General features: G+C 35.8%; 1 protein-coding gene across 1 annotated transcript in view; it reads left to right on the top strand.

Annotated features, from left to right (window-relative positions):
* LOC121422801 (protein flightless-1 homolog) overlaps window positions 1–15,498 on the top strand; it is a 69,066-nt gene extending 53,568 nt beyond the window's left edge. The window contains exons 20-28 of the mRNA XM_041618005.1: window positions 4,813–4,921; window positions 5,387–5,470; window positions 6,604–6,700; window positions 7,718–7,971; window positions 9,951–10,159; window positions 10,755–10,878; window positions 12,740–12,922; window positions 14,535–14,648; window positions 15,182–15,498. Of these exons, the coding sequence (XP_041473939.1) occupies window positions 4,813–4,921; window positions 5,387–5,470; window positions 6,604–6,700; window positions 7,718–7,971; window positions 9,951–10,159; window positions 10,755–10,878; window positions 12,740–12,922; window positions 14,535–14,648; window positions 15,182–15,319 (1,312 nt within the window). The 3' untranslated portion in view covers window positions 15,320–15,498. The remainder of the gene's footprint in view (window positions 1–4,812; window positions 4,922–5,386; window positions 5,471–6,603; window positions 6,701–7,717; window positions 7,972–9,950; window positions 10,160–10,754; window positions 10,879–12,739; window positions 12,923–14,534; window positions 14,649–15,181) is intronic.
* The last annotated feature ends 1,129 nt before the right edge of the window (window positions 15,499–16,627 follow it).

Genomic DNA, 16,627 nt, shown 5'->3' with positions numbered 1-16,627 from the left:
TTGAATACAATGAAGAATGAATCAGAATAGATAATTTCTTTTTCTTTTCATCCCTTCATTATGTGTTTGTAATTTTTGTGCATATGATATTAAGTTTTTGTTTTCTTTGAAGTGACATTGGCAGGCAGCGCTCAAATATTTCTTCTGAGACAAATTATTGTTGATTGAAAAAGGGATCCTTGCCGCTTTGTTTAATAGTTATATCAATTAAAGATAATGCCAATGTCATTAATATTAATTTTTTTATTTTCAATCATTTGTGCATTCAAATAATTTGATTAATAGCTCTGACCTCATTTTTTATCAGTGTATGATTCTTTTATTGTTAAAGTTATAATAAAATATTGGATTTTATATGACTTCAAGTAACTCATCATAGCCTGTTATTTTAATTTTTCCTCTTTTGCCCTTTCTTTTCTTGAAATTTCTACTTATATTGTGTGATTTGTTGATGTTTATGTCATTCAGATTGAAAATGAAAGTTTTGAAACTTATATTTTAAGTTGCCATTCTTTTATTTGTCACGTATATAGTGTTGTGCAATTAAAAGTATTGATTTATCTAATGATATCCTTGTATCCCTTTGATACATGTAGCTTTTTGTTCCAGTTTTATTTGTTTTTAATTTACACCCTTGTACATTTAATCTCTGTATAATTGAAGGACCCTCGTTCTAAAAACTGAGATTTTCTTCCCCCTCCAAAGTTACGAGCCTCAGATGTTCAAACAGTACTTTGAATCTTGGGATGAGATCCTAGCCGTCGACTACACCCGCACTGCCGAGGTGGTGATCAAGACCATGATCACGCAGTATGGGCAGCGCGGCCCGGGATCGCGACACGGGTCCCGCCAGGCGTCGCCCTGTCGGCTGCCACCTGGAGGAGGTCAGGGGTAAGGCAGGGGTCACTCGGGGTCGTGACGAGACCGAAACTGTTGTTAAGCATCCCGGTTGTGAATTTTTTTTCCTTTATTACTGAGGAAAAGTCTGCTGCCTGCCAATGCTTGCTATCATTGCATCGTCACCAGCATCGTCAGAGGTTCTGCATCGTCCATGCTTGTTGTTTATGAATAGTACCTAAATGTATACAGTGCATTAAATGTGTTGCATCAAGTTCATTAACCCATTGGCTACACAGTTCTGTAATTCCTGTAGTATATTTGAGGTATCAGGTATACTCCCTGGCTCAAACATACTGTATTACTCATCGAAGAAAAAGAAGGATGTAATAGACGGTTGACCTACATATTATTTTCTCAGTTTAACCCTGCCAAGATCCTAATAAGATGTGGGTTTCTGATTCAACCCTCCCCCCCCCCTCCAATCCCCAGAGATCTGTAGGAAAATGTCATTGCTTATTAATTATGCAAAGTTTATGCTTAAAATCAAAGGTTTTCTCTAATTAAGGAAGTAAAAGCTAAAAATATTATTTTTTCAGTTTTGTTTTTGATAATTTTTCATTGGAAATTATCATAGACACTTTTCCAATCATATGCAACATGAAATAAATTTGGTTTAATCAGTATAGATAACATACTGATACATTTATGAATTTTGGATGGAAACTCACTGGTAATTTATGTTGGGTTGGTAAATATTCATGTGTGAGCTGGGGTCTTATGTGCATTTAAAAGAATGTTGTATATTTTTGGAATTGCATATGGTAGACTGAAACAGAAATTAGTCATGAAATGGCTTGGCTCACATTGTTTGCATTACAGGTTTGTCGCAAATATTGTGAGGGGGTTGAATCAGCTCCCCTCCCAACACCTCCATGTCCTAGTGCATTTTTGTCAGCATCATCTGAAGATGAAAATTATATACTAGTTTCTAACTGGACTTGGTATCCATTGTTTTGTCATCTGTGAATGTACTTGTACATGTTGACATACATTTCATCGGATTAATTCAGAATGTTTGTGTTGAAGTGATTTTGTGAATGTAAACAGAATAGCAAACTAATCTGCAATTATTCCAGTTTTTGCATTTAATCGTATCCTAAATGTCAATTTTTCAAAAGTAGAAGGAAGAAAAAAAATATATTTTCCAATAATGTTTAATGCATGTTTTTATACAAGATTAAAAAGATTGCAGTGTACCAACATAACTGAGTGCAGGATAGAGTGGGTTCAACTCATATAAAATGTGATGCATACAAGACAATGTACACCTTATGCATACTGAAAGTCTGGTAATACATGTATGCAATTCCAATGGTAGTCTTTTAAGTGACAACTTCAAAAAAAGCGATAAAGATGGCAGACAAATAAACAAATAGCGAATAGGCATGAGTGCAAAATCTCGCACCACTGCATGAATAAGAATATTCGCTATTTGTGTTGTACAACGCCTCAGAATCTAGCAATGATATGAAAAAACAAGAGTTTTTTCCCTGCAGTAATCTATGAAAAGGGAGCAAAAATATTGAAAAAGAAAAGCAAATCCCACAAGCCGGGCCCACAAGCGCACATGATCTTGGACAGCATTGCGCATTTAGCCAGCGGGCTATACATGCATTGCATTGTGACATCGCTTCCTAAAACCATGCAACGGTACATTTTGGATGGAACTTTTTGCGTGCAACAGTACGAATGTGTGACATTCAGCCTCCCATTTGCTCGCGTACAACAAGCTAAGTAGGCGTTGTACAATAGTTATTAAGTTTATTAGATTGATTACACTGTAGATTGTATGTTGTTTAGATTGAAAGGAGAACTGAGCTTGACTCCAGTGGCTGTAGTACAGTGTCAGTCATGTTGGCTATGTTTGTGCCTGTCAGGTCAAAGGATAGCTAACAAAGATTATATATATTTGCATACGTACTGGTTATGTCCAGGTGATAGTGGAATCCATTTGTTTGAAAGTGAACATTTTCTTCCTAATTTTTAAGAATTTTGCAAAGCCAATAACTGACATTTTTCATGTTCAGTCAATAGGGTGTACCATTGGATCCCTACAAACTTCAGGGAGGTTTAAAAAAAAGTGCAAATAGAATTTTATACTTACATGTATGGAGCTGATTACAACATGCCAGAACAAAGCTCAAACATTGGATTTTGGATTGCATTTTAGTACACTTACATAGAATAAATATGAAGTTTAGTGAATGTGAAGAGTCATTCATAAGATCATCATAGATCATGAATGAAAATCATTTAATGCAATAATTGTCCTTTAATGTCCTGTGTTATTGAGAAACTAAAAAAAATGATTAAAAAATTATTTTAAAGGAGAATGAAACCTTTGGAACAAGATAGCTTGTGTAAAAATAGAAAGATCAAAGAAACAGATCAACGAAAGAAAAATTGGATAAATAATGAAAAAGTAATGAGCATTTCAATATTGCGATCATTAATCCTCTGGAGATCCTCAAATTGGCAATGCGTCAGAGATGTGTGATGTCACTTGTGAACAACTCTCCCCATTACTTTAGTATATAATTCACTTAAATTGCCTCTTTTATCACATCTATCAGTAGATCATGTGTTCTTTCTATAGGAGGGCATGTAATACAGATTTTTAAAGAATACATGGATAAAGAGTTTGTATCACCATAAGAAAAAGAAAAACATTTTGAGGGTATTTTATAGTCGATCAAAGGGAAAGTTGTTCACATGTGACATCACACATCCTTGTCGCATTGCTAATGGGCGGATCTCCGTAGCATTAGTGATTGCAATATTCAAATGCTCATAACTTTCTCATTATTTGTCCTATTTTTCTCAAACTTTCTTTGTTCTTATTCTTTGATATTTCTGTTTTGACTCAAGCCTACTTGTTCCAAAGGTTTCATTCCCCTTTTGACACTTTTTTACATTGCCTTTCTGGATAAATAGCATGTCAGGACTAATAGTGTGTTGATTTATTGTATTAAAAGTCATAACAATTTGTGATATTTGTTAAACTATATTGTCCTACCAACCCCCACTAACCGATGACTTTTTCCCCCTATTTTTTTCCTGCAGGATTCTTGTATTTGATTTGCTGTGTTCTTACTAACATTTTCATTGTAGCTGCAGAAATCATATACATATATAATTATGTAATGATTAATGATTATAAAATGATATATATATTTGTACTTGTAGTAGTCCTCAGTATTGTTTTGCCTGTGTACATGTACATAACACATTTTTTTAGTTACTGCCGATTGTTGAAAAATTTGTGAGAGTTTATATTTATGTTCCTGCAGCAGGTATATATTCTGTATAAAAATGTTTATACTGGATGTTTTTTCCCAAAAATATTGAAAATTTGCAAGTTGTATGTACATAACATGTTTCGGAATGTAAATTTTCATATATGGTGTACTTGTTAAACTTACTGGAAAAATTAAAACAATACTAGAAAATTACATAGAAAGTGATTTAAAATACATTTTTTATGAGATTCGGAATGGTTAACAAAATTCCTAACTTTTCATTTTTTATTTGTTGTTCTTCTCCACCTCTTTGTCATCCTGCTCTTTCTCCTCCTTCTTCATCTTCTCCTTCTCTTTCTTCCCCTCCTTCTTTTTCTTCTTCTCCACCTTCTCATCCTCTTCTCCTTCTCCTCCTTCTCCTCCTCCTCCTCTTCTTCTTCATCTTCTTTTCCTCCTCTTCCTTCTTCATCTTCTCCATTTTATTCTTAATACGGCCACTTTGTTTTTCATCCCCTGTCCCTAGTATATGTCTATCATTCTATCTCTTTCATCTCTCTTCTGCCTCATATATATTCTATTTTCTGTCTATACTCTTTGTCCCCCCCCCCTCTACCCCCACCATTCATCATTATATAATGGTCTGTCATTTATTCTCTCCTCTTTCTGTCTGTAGAAATGAAAGTCAAGTGTTCAAATCTAAATTCCCTGGTTGGGATGATGTATTGGCTGTTGATTACACCAAACGAGCTGATCAGATCCACAAGAAGCCAGCCATTCAGAAGGTCAGTTGGTCAGAGTAAAAATTGATTTCAAAAAGAAGGAAGAATCCAGTTTAATGGTCTTCATTGATACAATAAAGTGATTCCTTGCAGCCCGATTCTGAATTATAAATTACTTGAAGTGACGTAAGGATGTGCAGAAATGTTGATTATTTTTATTTGAATTGTATTTGTAGAATAGATATCAGGTCAGTATCAATGTTGCAAAGTGCACAATTAAAATAAAGATTTGAAATATCAGTGTATGATGGACATGGCATCAGATTGATCTAAGAAACATGGATATTATCATTGGAACATAACATGGTAGTAGAAAAAGGAAGGGCAAAAAATATTGCACTGATTCAACTTGATACATGTACTGTAATAAATCAGAATGAAATAAAGAAAAGAAACCTACAATTTCAATGGAAGCAGCTGTGATAAATGTTTGATTCAGAAATTCAATTTGATTTTATACTTTAAAAGGATGTACAAGAGAAGGAGGAGTTGAAGACTGACCTGTCGGCATTGTTCATGCCCAGACAACCTGCCATGTCTCTCACAGAAGCTGTAAGTACATAACCATTTGATACTTTTTATACCTGCTTCACTAGGCTATATCTAAAGTTATGATTATTTCTGTTCAGGGGGCAGTTTCATAAAGCTGTTTGTAAGTTAAGAGCGACTTTAAGAATGACTGGTGAACCTTTCTTATGCGCAAATAATCACCAATGAATATTAATGGTGAATATCATTTACCATAAGAAAGGATCACCAGTCGGTCTTAGAGTTGCTCATAACTTACGAACAGCTTTATGAAACACCCGCCTGGTGATGTTGGAAGGTTTGTATGGTGGAGTGGACAATCACAGAAGTGGTTTCAAGTACACCATGTGTGAAGACCCATAAAGGACTGAGATAGGTGGATAGAGGTAGAAATAAAATGGAGAGGTATGAGAGTGGTGGGTGAAAATTAAGAGTATCTTTTGGAACTGAGTGTAGTCCTTGAAAGGATTGTGAAAGGATTGTAAATCAGAAAGATTTGAGAAGCTTGAGTAGTTATAGAGATGAGAGGAGGCTGGCTTGAGTTGGAGAGTTGAGAGAAATCTGGTTTGAGTAGGAAAGATGGTAGATAGCTGGCTTGAGTTGCAAGTGGAGTTGTAGAGCAGGAGCAAGAGAAAACAACGTTTTGGGGCAGGTTATCCAGTCATTTTAAATATTTGAATCATGTAATTGAAGTGAAATTCGTGATTAAACAACTGTTCTAACGATTCTTATTATCACAATTTGATATGAAATGAATAGTTTGTTTAGTTCAGCGATAATTTGTGTCAACAAACTTCATAGGATTCTATTTCAAACAAATTTTGGTTTCAGGGCTCTCGCAGGTAGAGCAGTTGTCTTGAAAGGTGTTAATCCTCGTACCATGTTCCAAGCAGTGGTTCTAAAATTGTTCGATTGAAGCATTCTTCTGAATGTTTCCATGGCGAAGAAAGAACGAGTGTCGAAGTTTCATGGTACACCATGTATTCTTTTGTGGGCATGTGTTGGTTGTGGAAAGGACCACCCGAAATCAACGTTTTGATGAAATGTGAGAATTGGTAATGAAATTCCACCTGCAGTATTCCCTCACAAAATATGTGACTCTCATATTTAACATGGTAAGATGAATAATTTTGGTAACAACTTTTCTTTTTCTATAGGATCAACTGATGGAAGAATGGAACGATGATTTGGATGGCATGGAAGCATTTGTTTTGGAGGGACGCAAGTTTGCCAGACTTCCTGAGAATGAGAAGGGTAAAAAATTGAAGATCGCTACCTTTCTGAGTAAAAATTAAGCTTCTTTACAGTTGGAACTGAATAAAATTTATTTTGATCCAGTTCGATAAAGGGCATTTTATCTGACAAGTTCAATTTTATCTGACCGACACCATAGTAACATTGCTTCTAAGCCAATTAACATCAAGGAAAATTGTCTGATCCAACAACTCGGACAAAATTGTTGATGAAACACTCCCTAGATTTTTCTTATTCAAGAAGAGATAAGATGATCTGCACAAGGCGCTGCTAGATTTCTAGATACAAAATTGTCATAAAAATTGAGAAAGTTACCTTAGTAAAAATTGTTTTGGTCATGTGGAACCTGAACATTCTTATTCGCCATTCCGACGGCGGAGGCGGCGGGGTCATTGTCAACATGAAAATCTTAACCATGAGTAAGTTTTTGACTGTCATCATAACTTAGACATAGAGTAATAGTGTATCACTGAAGATCCTGCCTGTGTTACAGGTCACATGAGGAAGATCAAAGATCATAAGGTCAATGGACCTTGACCAGGGTGGGGGTATTTGTTGAATTGGCATCATAACTTAAAAAACTTTTTGGATCTACACATGTAGTTCATGAAACATAGACATAAGGGTTATCAAGTGTGTTTTGCACATGTCTAAGGTCACATGATTATTGTCAAAGGTCATGTTGGGTCAATGGACATACACAGTAGTATTTTATTATCATATGAATGTTTTCTTTTATGATTAATTATTCAATAGCTGTTTTTAAACTCAGCACTCTTGCTATATTGAATTGCGTAATGCAGGTGAGACTGCCATAGGCATCCCACTTGTTATGCTGTTTAGTTTGAATTATTTTCTTTGTTACGTTTAGATGTATTTTGATGTTTATCCTCTATATTCATGCTACTGTTGTTTTATATGCATGTGCATGCATGTCATTTTTAAGGTAAATGTATTGAAGAAATCAGAAATATTATTGAGATTGGAGAATCCTTTTGGAATTCATCTCAATGACAGGACACTTCTACAGCGGGGACTGTTATGTGTTCCTTTGCCGTTACTGGGTACCCAAAGACCTCCCAGAGGGAGAGGAGGAGGAAGAAGAAGAGCAGAACGAGGAGGAAGATACCGAAGAAGACTTTCAGTGCACTGTTTATTTCTGGCAGGGCCGTGATGCGAGCAACATGGGGTGGCTGACGTTCACCTTCAGTCTTCAGAAGAAGTTTGAGTCACTCTTTGGTGATAAGCTGGAGGTCGTCAGATTGTGTCAGGTATGGAGTGAGATGAGAAGAAAATTTAATTTCATTTCCTATTTGAAATTCATATTTCAATTTCAGTTCCTATTTTAAAATCAATATCACTTTCAATTTTTATTCCAATTTACATTTTATTGTCAATTTCAATTCAGATTTCATTTTCGATTCCAGCTTCAATTTCAATTCCCGTTTTATTTTCAATTTCTATTTCATTTTCAATATCATTTTAATTCCAGCAGTAGTGAAAGACTTCAAAATACAGTCATAAGTAAATTTTCATAAAATAAACTTACAAGTAAAAGACCACAAAATAATATAAAATAGAAATAAATATAAGCACATGGGGGGGGGGCTAACAAAAAAAAAATATGCTTGTCTTCGCTTTCCACTAAATTATCAAAGTATGGATTTGTAAAATGCAGGAAGTGATCAAAATAATATGAAAACAATATTTTTTAAACATTGTTTAAGAAGAAAAGGAGGGCAATGGAAAGAGGGCAAAATCGAAATAGGAGGGAATTCATTGATTTTTTAAAGTTTTCTCTCATTGAATGCGTTATATATGATTTGTATTATTTAGATCACCTTGAAATATACATTTTAAAATTAATTTTAGTAATTCAGGGAATAAACGGCAAGTAGCTTATAATTTTATTTGTGTAGAGAAACTATTTTCTTTTAGGGAGAGCAAAAGTATGTGTTTTTGTCTCACCTGCGAAGCAGAGTGAGACTATAGGCGCCGCTTTTCCGACGGCGGCGGCGGCGGCGTCAACATCAAATCTTAACCTGAGGTTAAGTTTTTGAAATGACGTCATAACTTAGAAAGTATATGGACCTAGTTAATAAAACTTGGCCATAAGGTTATTCAAGTATTACTGAACATCCTATTAGAGTTTCATGTCACATGACCAAGGTCAAAGGTCATTTAGGGTCAATGAACTTAGACCATGTTGGAGGGATCAACATCGAAATCTTAACCTGAGGTTAAGTTTTTGAAATGTCATCATAACTTAGAAAATATATGGACCTAGTTCATGAAACTTGGACATAAGGTTAATCAAGTATCGCTGAACATCCTGCATGAGTTTCACGTCACATGTCCAAGGTCAAAGGTCATTTAGGGTCAATGAACTTTGGCCGAATTGCGGATATCTGTTGAATTCCCATCATAACTTTGAAAGTTTATGGATCTGATTCATGAAACTTGGACATAATGGTAATCAAGCATCACTGAACATTTTGTGCAAGTTTCAGGTCTCATGATTAAGGTCAAAGGTCATTTAGGGTCAATGAACTTTGGCCGAATTGGGGTATCTGTTGAATTACCATCATAACTTTGAAAGTTTATTGGTCTAGTTCATTAAACTTGGATATTATAGTAATCAAGTATCTCTGAACATCCTGTGCGCATTTCAGGTCACATGACCAAGGTCAAAGGTCAATGAATTTTGGCCGAACTGGGTGTATCTGTTGAATTACCATCATAACTTTGAAAGTTTATGGATCTGATTCATGAAACTTGTACATAAGAGTAATCAAGTATCACTGAACATCCTGTGCGAGTTTCAGGTCACATGATCAAGGTCACAGGTCATGTAAGGTCAATGAACTTTGGCCATGTTGGGGTTTTTTGTTGAATAACCATCATATCTCTGTAAGTTTATTGGTCTAGTTCATAAAAAGTGGACATAAGAGTAACCATGTATCACTGAACATCTTGTGCGAGTTAGAGTAGTATTCAAAGTCAGCACTGCTGCTATATTGAACCGCGTGGTGCAGGTGAGACGGCCAGAGGCATTCCACTTGTTGTAATCTGTATCATGATTATTGTGATATGAATGTACTGAAAAGTGGGTTATCATGCTATCATTCATTTGGTCTGAATTACTACTCTACTCAGAATGATTAATTGTGGGTAAATTAACATTGCCAGATATGAGAGAGAGGCAAAGAGTTGTCATGGTAACAATGTCTTCCAACCTATTCTCCATCAGCAACAAGAGAACCTCAAGTTCCTTTCTCACTTCAAGAAGAAGTTCACCATCTACCGTGGGCGCCGCCCTCTCCCCAATGCCTCACCTGACGCGGAGCAGCCCAAGGACTTGAATCCCAAACTCTTCCATGTGAGAGCCAATGGAGGTCCCCTGTGCACTCGCTGTATTCAGGTCCACCCCACTGCGCAGTGGCTCAACCCAGAATTCTGGTGAGTGCCCTCATATAGTGTCCCTATAAAGCACTCCAATAAAGTGTCCCCATAAGGTACCATCTTAATGCCCTGCCCCCCCCCCCCATAAACTGCCCCCACAAAGTTCCACCACAAAGTGCCCTTGTATTACCTTTGGGTATATCTAAAGAAGATTCCATTTCAATATTTTAACTATTGTCAACTTGAATGTAAGATAGTATCAAAGAACACATATAGTATTGAATATGATGATCTAAGTATGAGGTATGAGAGTGAAATGTCTTAATTTGTTTCATGAAATAATTTTGCTTGGTACATTTCACAATTCATCAGGACTTGCCATAGGAGAGCTTGTTGTAATTTGATATCAAATTCAGTTGTAATTATGCACTGTTTTATATATACCCAATTTCTGGTACCCGCTGTACAAAAATTGATTAATATCAGTCGATAACATGGTATCATCTCCAACCTTGGCATCATGAATTATCTGTGATAGGAATGATGGTCTTTTGCAAAGACGTTTTCATGAATATGGGCCTAATTTATTATTTTTTTAACTTGTACAACCATGAATATTTCATCATTTTTTGTTTCATTCTTTTTTTTTCAGCTACTTATTAGAAGTTCCATTTGATAGTCAAGATAGTAAAGGTATTGTCTATACCTGGATTGGTTCAAGGAGTGATGCAGACATGGCCAGGATAGCCGAGGAACTTGCATATGAAATGTTTGATGTAAGACAAATCTTCATTATGTAGTTAGTCATCATTTGTCCAGGCTCCTTTATTAATATATTGTGTATAGATATTAAGGATAAGTATTTATAGATTAAAGTATTACTAGGCCTATTAAATTCTCATGTCGATACAATGCTTTGAAACATTTTGACGGATATTTTTGCACCATAAACCTAATTTTGAGCCCATTTTCAAGAACCAAAATGAGGATATTTAAAATCAGAACAATGTGAATTTACACCTTTAAATCTTCATTTCTTTCTCCATCCCCATTTTTACACTTTCTTGAGTAATTATTGGTATTATTTCCTCTTTCAAATTAAATTTGGTTTGTATACATGTATCTAGTACTTAAATGATGTATTGTATATTAAGCAAAATAAAGAATAATCTATATTATCACCCGTATCAGACATCTGAGCTGGTCATTTACAAAACCGTATTGCCCTACATTTTCTGAATATCGGGAAGGGTAGGTATGTTGTTTGTATTTTCCTCGGTCTCAATGCGCGTATTTACTTTGCATGCAGAGACGAAGCAAAATATACCTTTGTATTTTCCGTGGTCTCACATCCGGGCATTTGTGGATGCGTATAAAGAGATACGCTTCATAAGGATCCGCCCACCAACAATATACGTCATAATAAAGACAACGCTGAATCCGAGCGCTTGCAAGTACATCATAATGGTTAAGTGCAGAGCCTAGACCGATATTAACATGACACAATAGAATTCTATTTTTAAAAGAAATATCCCCATTATCATGATTTTTGCTCTAGATATCTGATTTGGATGATAATGAAAATATTGACTGGCTCTTCTTTCGGGGAACATCAAATATATTGCCCTTAAATGACCCATATTGCCCTCGTCTAAAGACTCGGGCCAATATGATTCATTTGCTGGCAATATATTTGATGTTCCCCTCAAGGCCAGTCAATATTATATAATTATATCCTACATAAATTAAATCCTGTATGCTGATTGGTTTAAATAGCATCATGTGATCAAACATATTCTCACTATTTTGCGATGATGTCGAAAATAAAACGCCCATCGAAGAAAAAGTGCTATTCCGTGATGTCAATGATGGAATAGTGGACTATTCCATCATTGACGTCACAGGTCATGATGGCACAAGCACTTGTACGCGCACTGAGCGCGAAGCTAAGCGCTTCAGGAAAAGTAGGTCAGTCAGCGCAGCTGGTTTGATTCAGATTAAAAAAGGGATGATCTAAGAGTACAAGAACTAGATTATCAAGATCTATTTCTATAACTTACTAAAGTAGGATATAAAACAAATATATCAGGCCTTTATTTTGAGAGTATAGAGGGAATTATTCATCCTCGGTTGTACTGGCACAATCACTATTTTTTCCCTCGGGGCGAAGCGTCGGAGGCTTCTCCGCAGGAAAAATAGTCATTTCAGTGCAACCTCGGATGAATAATTATCTATATACTAACTCAAAGCCTGGTTTATTTGTATATTGAAACCATTTGCTCCTATTAACATTTTTGTCATACAGTTTTTATTGAATGGTAAATCATTGAATCAATTTGTATAAGGTTTTAAGCTCTCTTTGACCCCCCCCCCCCCAAATTGTATACATGTACTTTAATAGCATTTGTTTTGTATACATGTACATACAGTGATATTATATTACATGTACATGTATGTCATGTGATATTTTTTATAATGGAAATAAAGTGTAATTAATTTTTGCTTTCCAGGGCCATTCAACATGAGAGATGTGATCAGTTGTGTAATTAATCTTAACTATAAGACTACGGCATCCATGTACAAAAAGTTATAATCTATTGTCAATATTGATCGTATCTCTTTGTGATTCACCCCCAGGACATGTACAGCCATCAGCTTCTCTCTGAGGGTTCCGAACCAGAGAACTTCTGGTGGGTGGCTCTGGGTGGTAAGAGGAACTATGACCAAGAGGCTGACTACATGAACAAGGCAAGGCTATTCAGGTGTTCCAATGAGAAGGGGTTCTTCACCGTGTCAGAGAAGTGCTCAGACTTTTGCCAGGTTAGCTCAAGTTGAATTTTAAAAGCTTTCCTTTTGTGCATCACTTTCATTCTGTAGGGCTGTGATGTCCTATATGTGCAGTTGTGCTCAAAATTTGGTGAACCCCACCACAGAAATGCACTCCTTCATGCTGAGTGTTTTAAGTAGACAACAACGCTACAATGTTCAGCGATCCCAGAGAAACAAACTTTATTGTAAATGTACTATTTTATCACCAGGGGCCCGTTGCATAAAACTTTTGCAATAAAAAACTCTGGCAAATTTTTTGCCAGAGTCTGAAAACCATTTAAATATATTCATTTTCTAGTGGGGTTCGCCAACTTTTGAGCACCACTCAATCAATGGCTGATATCTGGAGAATTGAGGCGTTCCATGACATGTTCTCCGGCGACAATTGCTCCGATAGAAAATCTGCAAACATAAACCTAACATCCAAAAATAAATAAACCCGTATTGTAATCATCGTATTATGCTGAACCAAAATTTGTATTTCAACCCTAACTTTAACCCTATGCCCTCTGACTTATCAATACTGGAACAAATTTTGCGGGAGCATATGTTGCGCCACAGGTTGAGGATCATCCATCACTCCTGGCCATCATGTTTTGAAAATAGTCCCCTCTTTAAAGTGTTGATATACCAATTTAAAATGAATAGAATTAAGTGTGTGATACATATTAATAATCTGGAAATTGCTATGCTTTATAGATTGTTCAAAGTGGACAAACATTCTCAACTTCTATCTCAAATTATTTCTCAATTTATTGAACAAAACTCTGTTCCCAGTCATCCTTCCTTTTTGTGATAAATCGTATTTAGCGGTTTCCAATTGCCTTAACTTTTTGCTTTTGTCTTAACTTTGTAGTAACCTTTTCTGGCAATTCAATTTTGATCTTTTATTCAATTGCATTGTAATGCTTATTATTTTAATCTGTTTTAATACTTGTATATGCCATTTTGATTCACGTATTCTTTTTAAATATTGTACATATTGATTTTTTTATCTCAGGCCCCTCAAGGACAGCAGTTTGTAATGAGGCCACCCTGATTACATAAAACTGAAAATAGAAATAAAATAAATATCTATTTCGTTATTTTCTGTAGCCCTACATCAGGGAAGAAATTGCACAGGGGCTCATGTGCTCAAAATAGCCCTTGAAAATAAAAAATAGCCCTAAAATCCCCTTCCACTGTAATGTTAAAGAGCTTATGCAAGGTTGTAGATTTAGGCAGTAATGCAAAGTTGTAGATTTAGGCAGTAGGTTGTGAAAAAATAATCCAGAAATAAAATATCAAATTCAGGAGGCGCGATAGCTCAGTTGGTAGAAAGGGGTTTCGTATTCTGGTGACCGGGAATAGATTCTCAATTGGTGCACTAGTGCCCTTTGGTTAGGTACTTAAACCCTCATTACCAGGTCCCTCGGAGAGGACCCGAAGCCGTCGGTCCTCTGGTTGCTTGCTTACAAGCATTCATGCTTTCTTAGCAATCAGGTAAAAAATCACTACCATTTACCAATTTTTGCCTCATCTGCATATATGTTAGTGTTCCAGGTTTTCATTTATTTTCAGGTGTAATGGTTATAATTGATATATCTTTGATATTTATTGCCAGGATGATCTTGCTGATGATGATGTGATGATTCTTGACAACGGCCATGAGGTCTATCTATGGCTAGGACCAAGCTGTAGTGATGTGGAGAAAAAACTTGCCTACAAAAGCTCGCAGGTAAACTTTGTTTGTTCTTTTTGCATTACATGTTTTAATGATCCCATTGTATACAGTATTGAAGCAATGAAGTCACCAAAAGTTTTTTTTTTTTCATTTCAGCTGGGTTTTTTCTACCATTTCTCAGCAGATCATGATAAAAAAAATCTACAACTTGTATTTGGTATTAATCTGGCAGGAACTCAATATTTTACCTGAGATTGTGGACATTTATCAGTCGAGTTCAAATATTTTTTTAAAGAAAGGAAAGTTTCAGAGATTTTGTCCACTTAAACATGTTCTTTAAATAATGTAGATAAACATATCATAAGCTATGTTTGCATATTTTATGATGTTGAAAGTAGTAAGAGACAGAATATGAAATGATTACTTCCAGATTGATGATGCTGTATAAATGCTTGATATTATTATTTAATTATTATTATAATAATAACTATAATGATGACAATGTGGTGAAATGATTACTTGTAGATAGATGCCATTATATAAATTTTCCATTATTATTTATGATATCATTTGTATTTGGGTTTCAGGTATATGTTCAGCATATGAAGAACAAGGAGCCAGACGCCCCTCGTAAATTTTCTGCAGTTAAGAAGGGGAAGGAACCCTGGAAGTTCATCCGCTGCTTCCACGGATGGGGACTGTTCAAGCCAGGTGCTAAGTATTAGACAGTCACTTTCACAACAAAGCAACTCAAAACTTTTTAACTTGCTGCATCCTCAAAGAATGTACGGAGATTACTTTCATGAGTGCAAAACATTGATTTTACGTGCTTAAGAGCTTCGCCAAGGAAGGTGCCAAGTTTTAGAAGAAGACCTTCACTTGGTAGCTTAGACCTAAATTCGGTGCATGTACGCTTTAATAGGGATGATGGAGAGTACAAGAGGACGACTTTCACAAGGTAGCAGCACAAAAGTTGATTTTCTTCTGCTAATAGGAGCTTCAGCAAGGTATTAGAGGACAACTTTCACAAGGTAGCAACAGAAGAGTTTGGATTGACAATCCATGCACGTAGTGGCACAAAAGTTTATTTGCTGCTTCCATTCGTAGTGATTCTTTGGTAAGGGGTGGAATGCAAGAAAACATATTCAATAGGTAGCAGGTCAAGAATTCACTATTTCATTTCACGATTGGTAACGTTTCAAAATGCCAAATACCAGCAGATTGGCAGCAGTGTAAAAAAAGGAGAACAGCCACCAAGTATTTTTTTGTGGATATTGAATGTATGCTTTTAGAATTATCTGCTCTTCCCGTTAGAGATTGAATGATTTTGCTATATAACCCATGTTTTCCATAGACTCCGGCCCACATTTATGTGGGTTCAGTGCGATAAAACTTTGCCAATATGGTAAATGACTACCATTTTTATTGGCCTCTAAGCTCTGTTACTTTTACTTGGAGGAGCCGTGTGGAGCCGTGGTGTAGTGGTTCTGACTCACGCCTTGTAAACAGGGTTGTGTGTTCAAATCCCACCGCGGTCTAGCATCCTTTGGCAAGGCGTTAATCCACACTTTACCACTCTCACCCAGGTGCTAAATGGGTACCCGGTAGGATGTGAAAGTCATTGTAGCTTGTCCAGTACTGACTGATTGAATCCGATGTCCGGGGTAATGATATATCTGTAAAGCGCTAGATACATCGTTTTGATGTATTAAGCGCTATATAAAAGCAGATTATTATTATTACTTCTATGACAATAGGACAGAACATGGTTAAAATCACTATTTTCTTTCTATTTATTTTTCCTTTGTGGATGGCATTTTAGAAAACAATGGTTCGATGATGAAGGGCATTCTTGGTGCTTGATTTGAAGTTTTCGTAGGTCGGAGAGTAAATGGAAATCTGTAGGTGCAATAACTCAGTGTAGTTTTCTTGAACATTACATTTGTTTTTGTAAACAAATTGTACATGATTGTTTCTTTTTTATTGAAGTGAAAATCATATTGAATTTAGAATTATTTGTGTATATTGATATG

This window comes from Lytechinus variegatus, chromosome 10 (assembly GCF_018143015.1).
Source record: "Lytechinus variegatus isolate NC3 chromosome 10, Lvar_3.0, whole genome shotgun sequence".
In the NCBI taxonomy this organism is placed as follows: Eukaryota; Metazoa; Echinodermata; class Echinoidea; order Temnopleuroida; family Toxopneustidae; genus Lytechinus; species Lytechinus variegatus.
The sequence above is the reverse complement of the archived record's forward strand: the minus strand, read 5'-3'. Positions and strand labels throughout refer to the sequence as shown.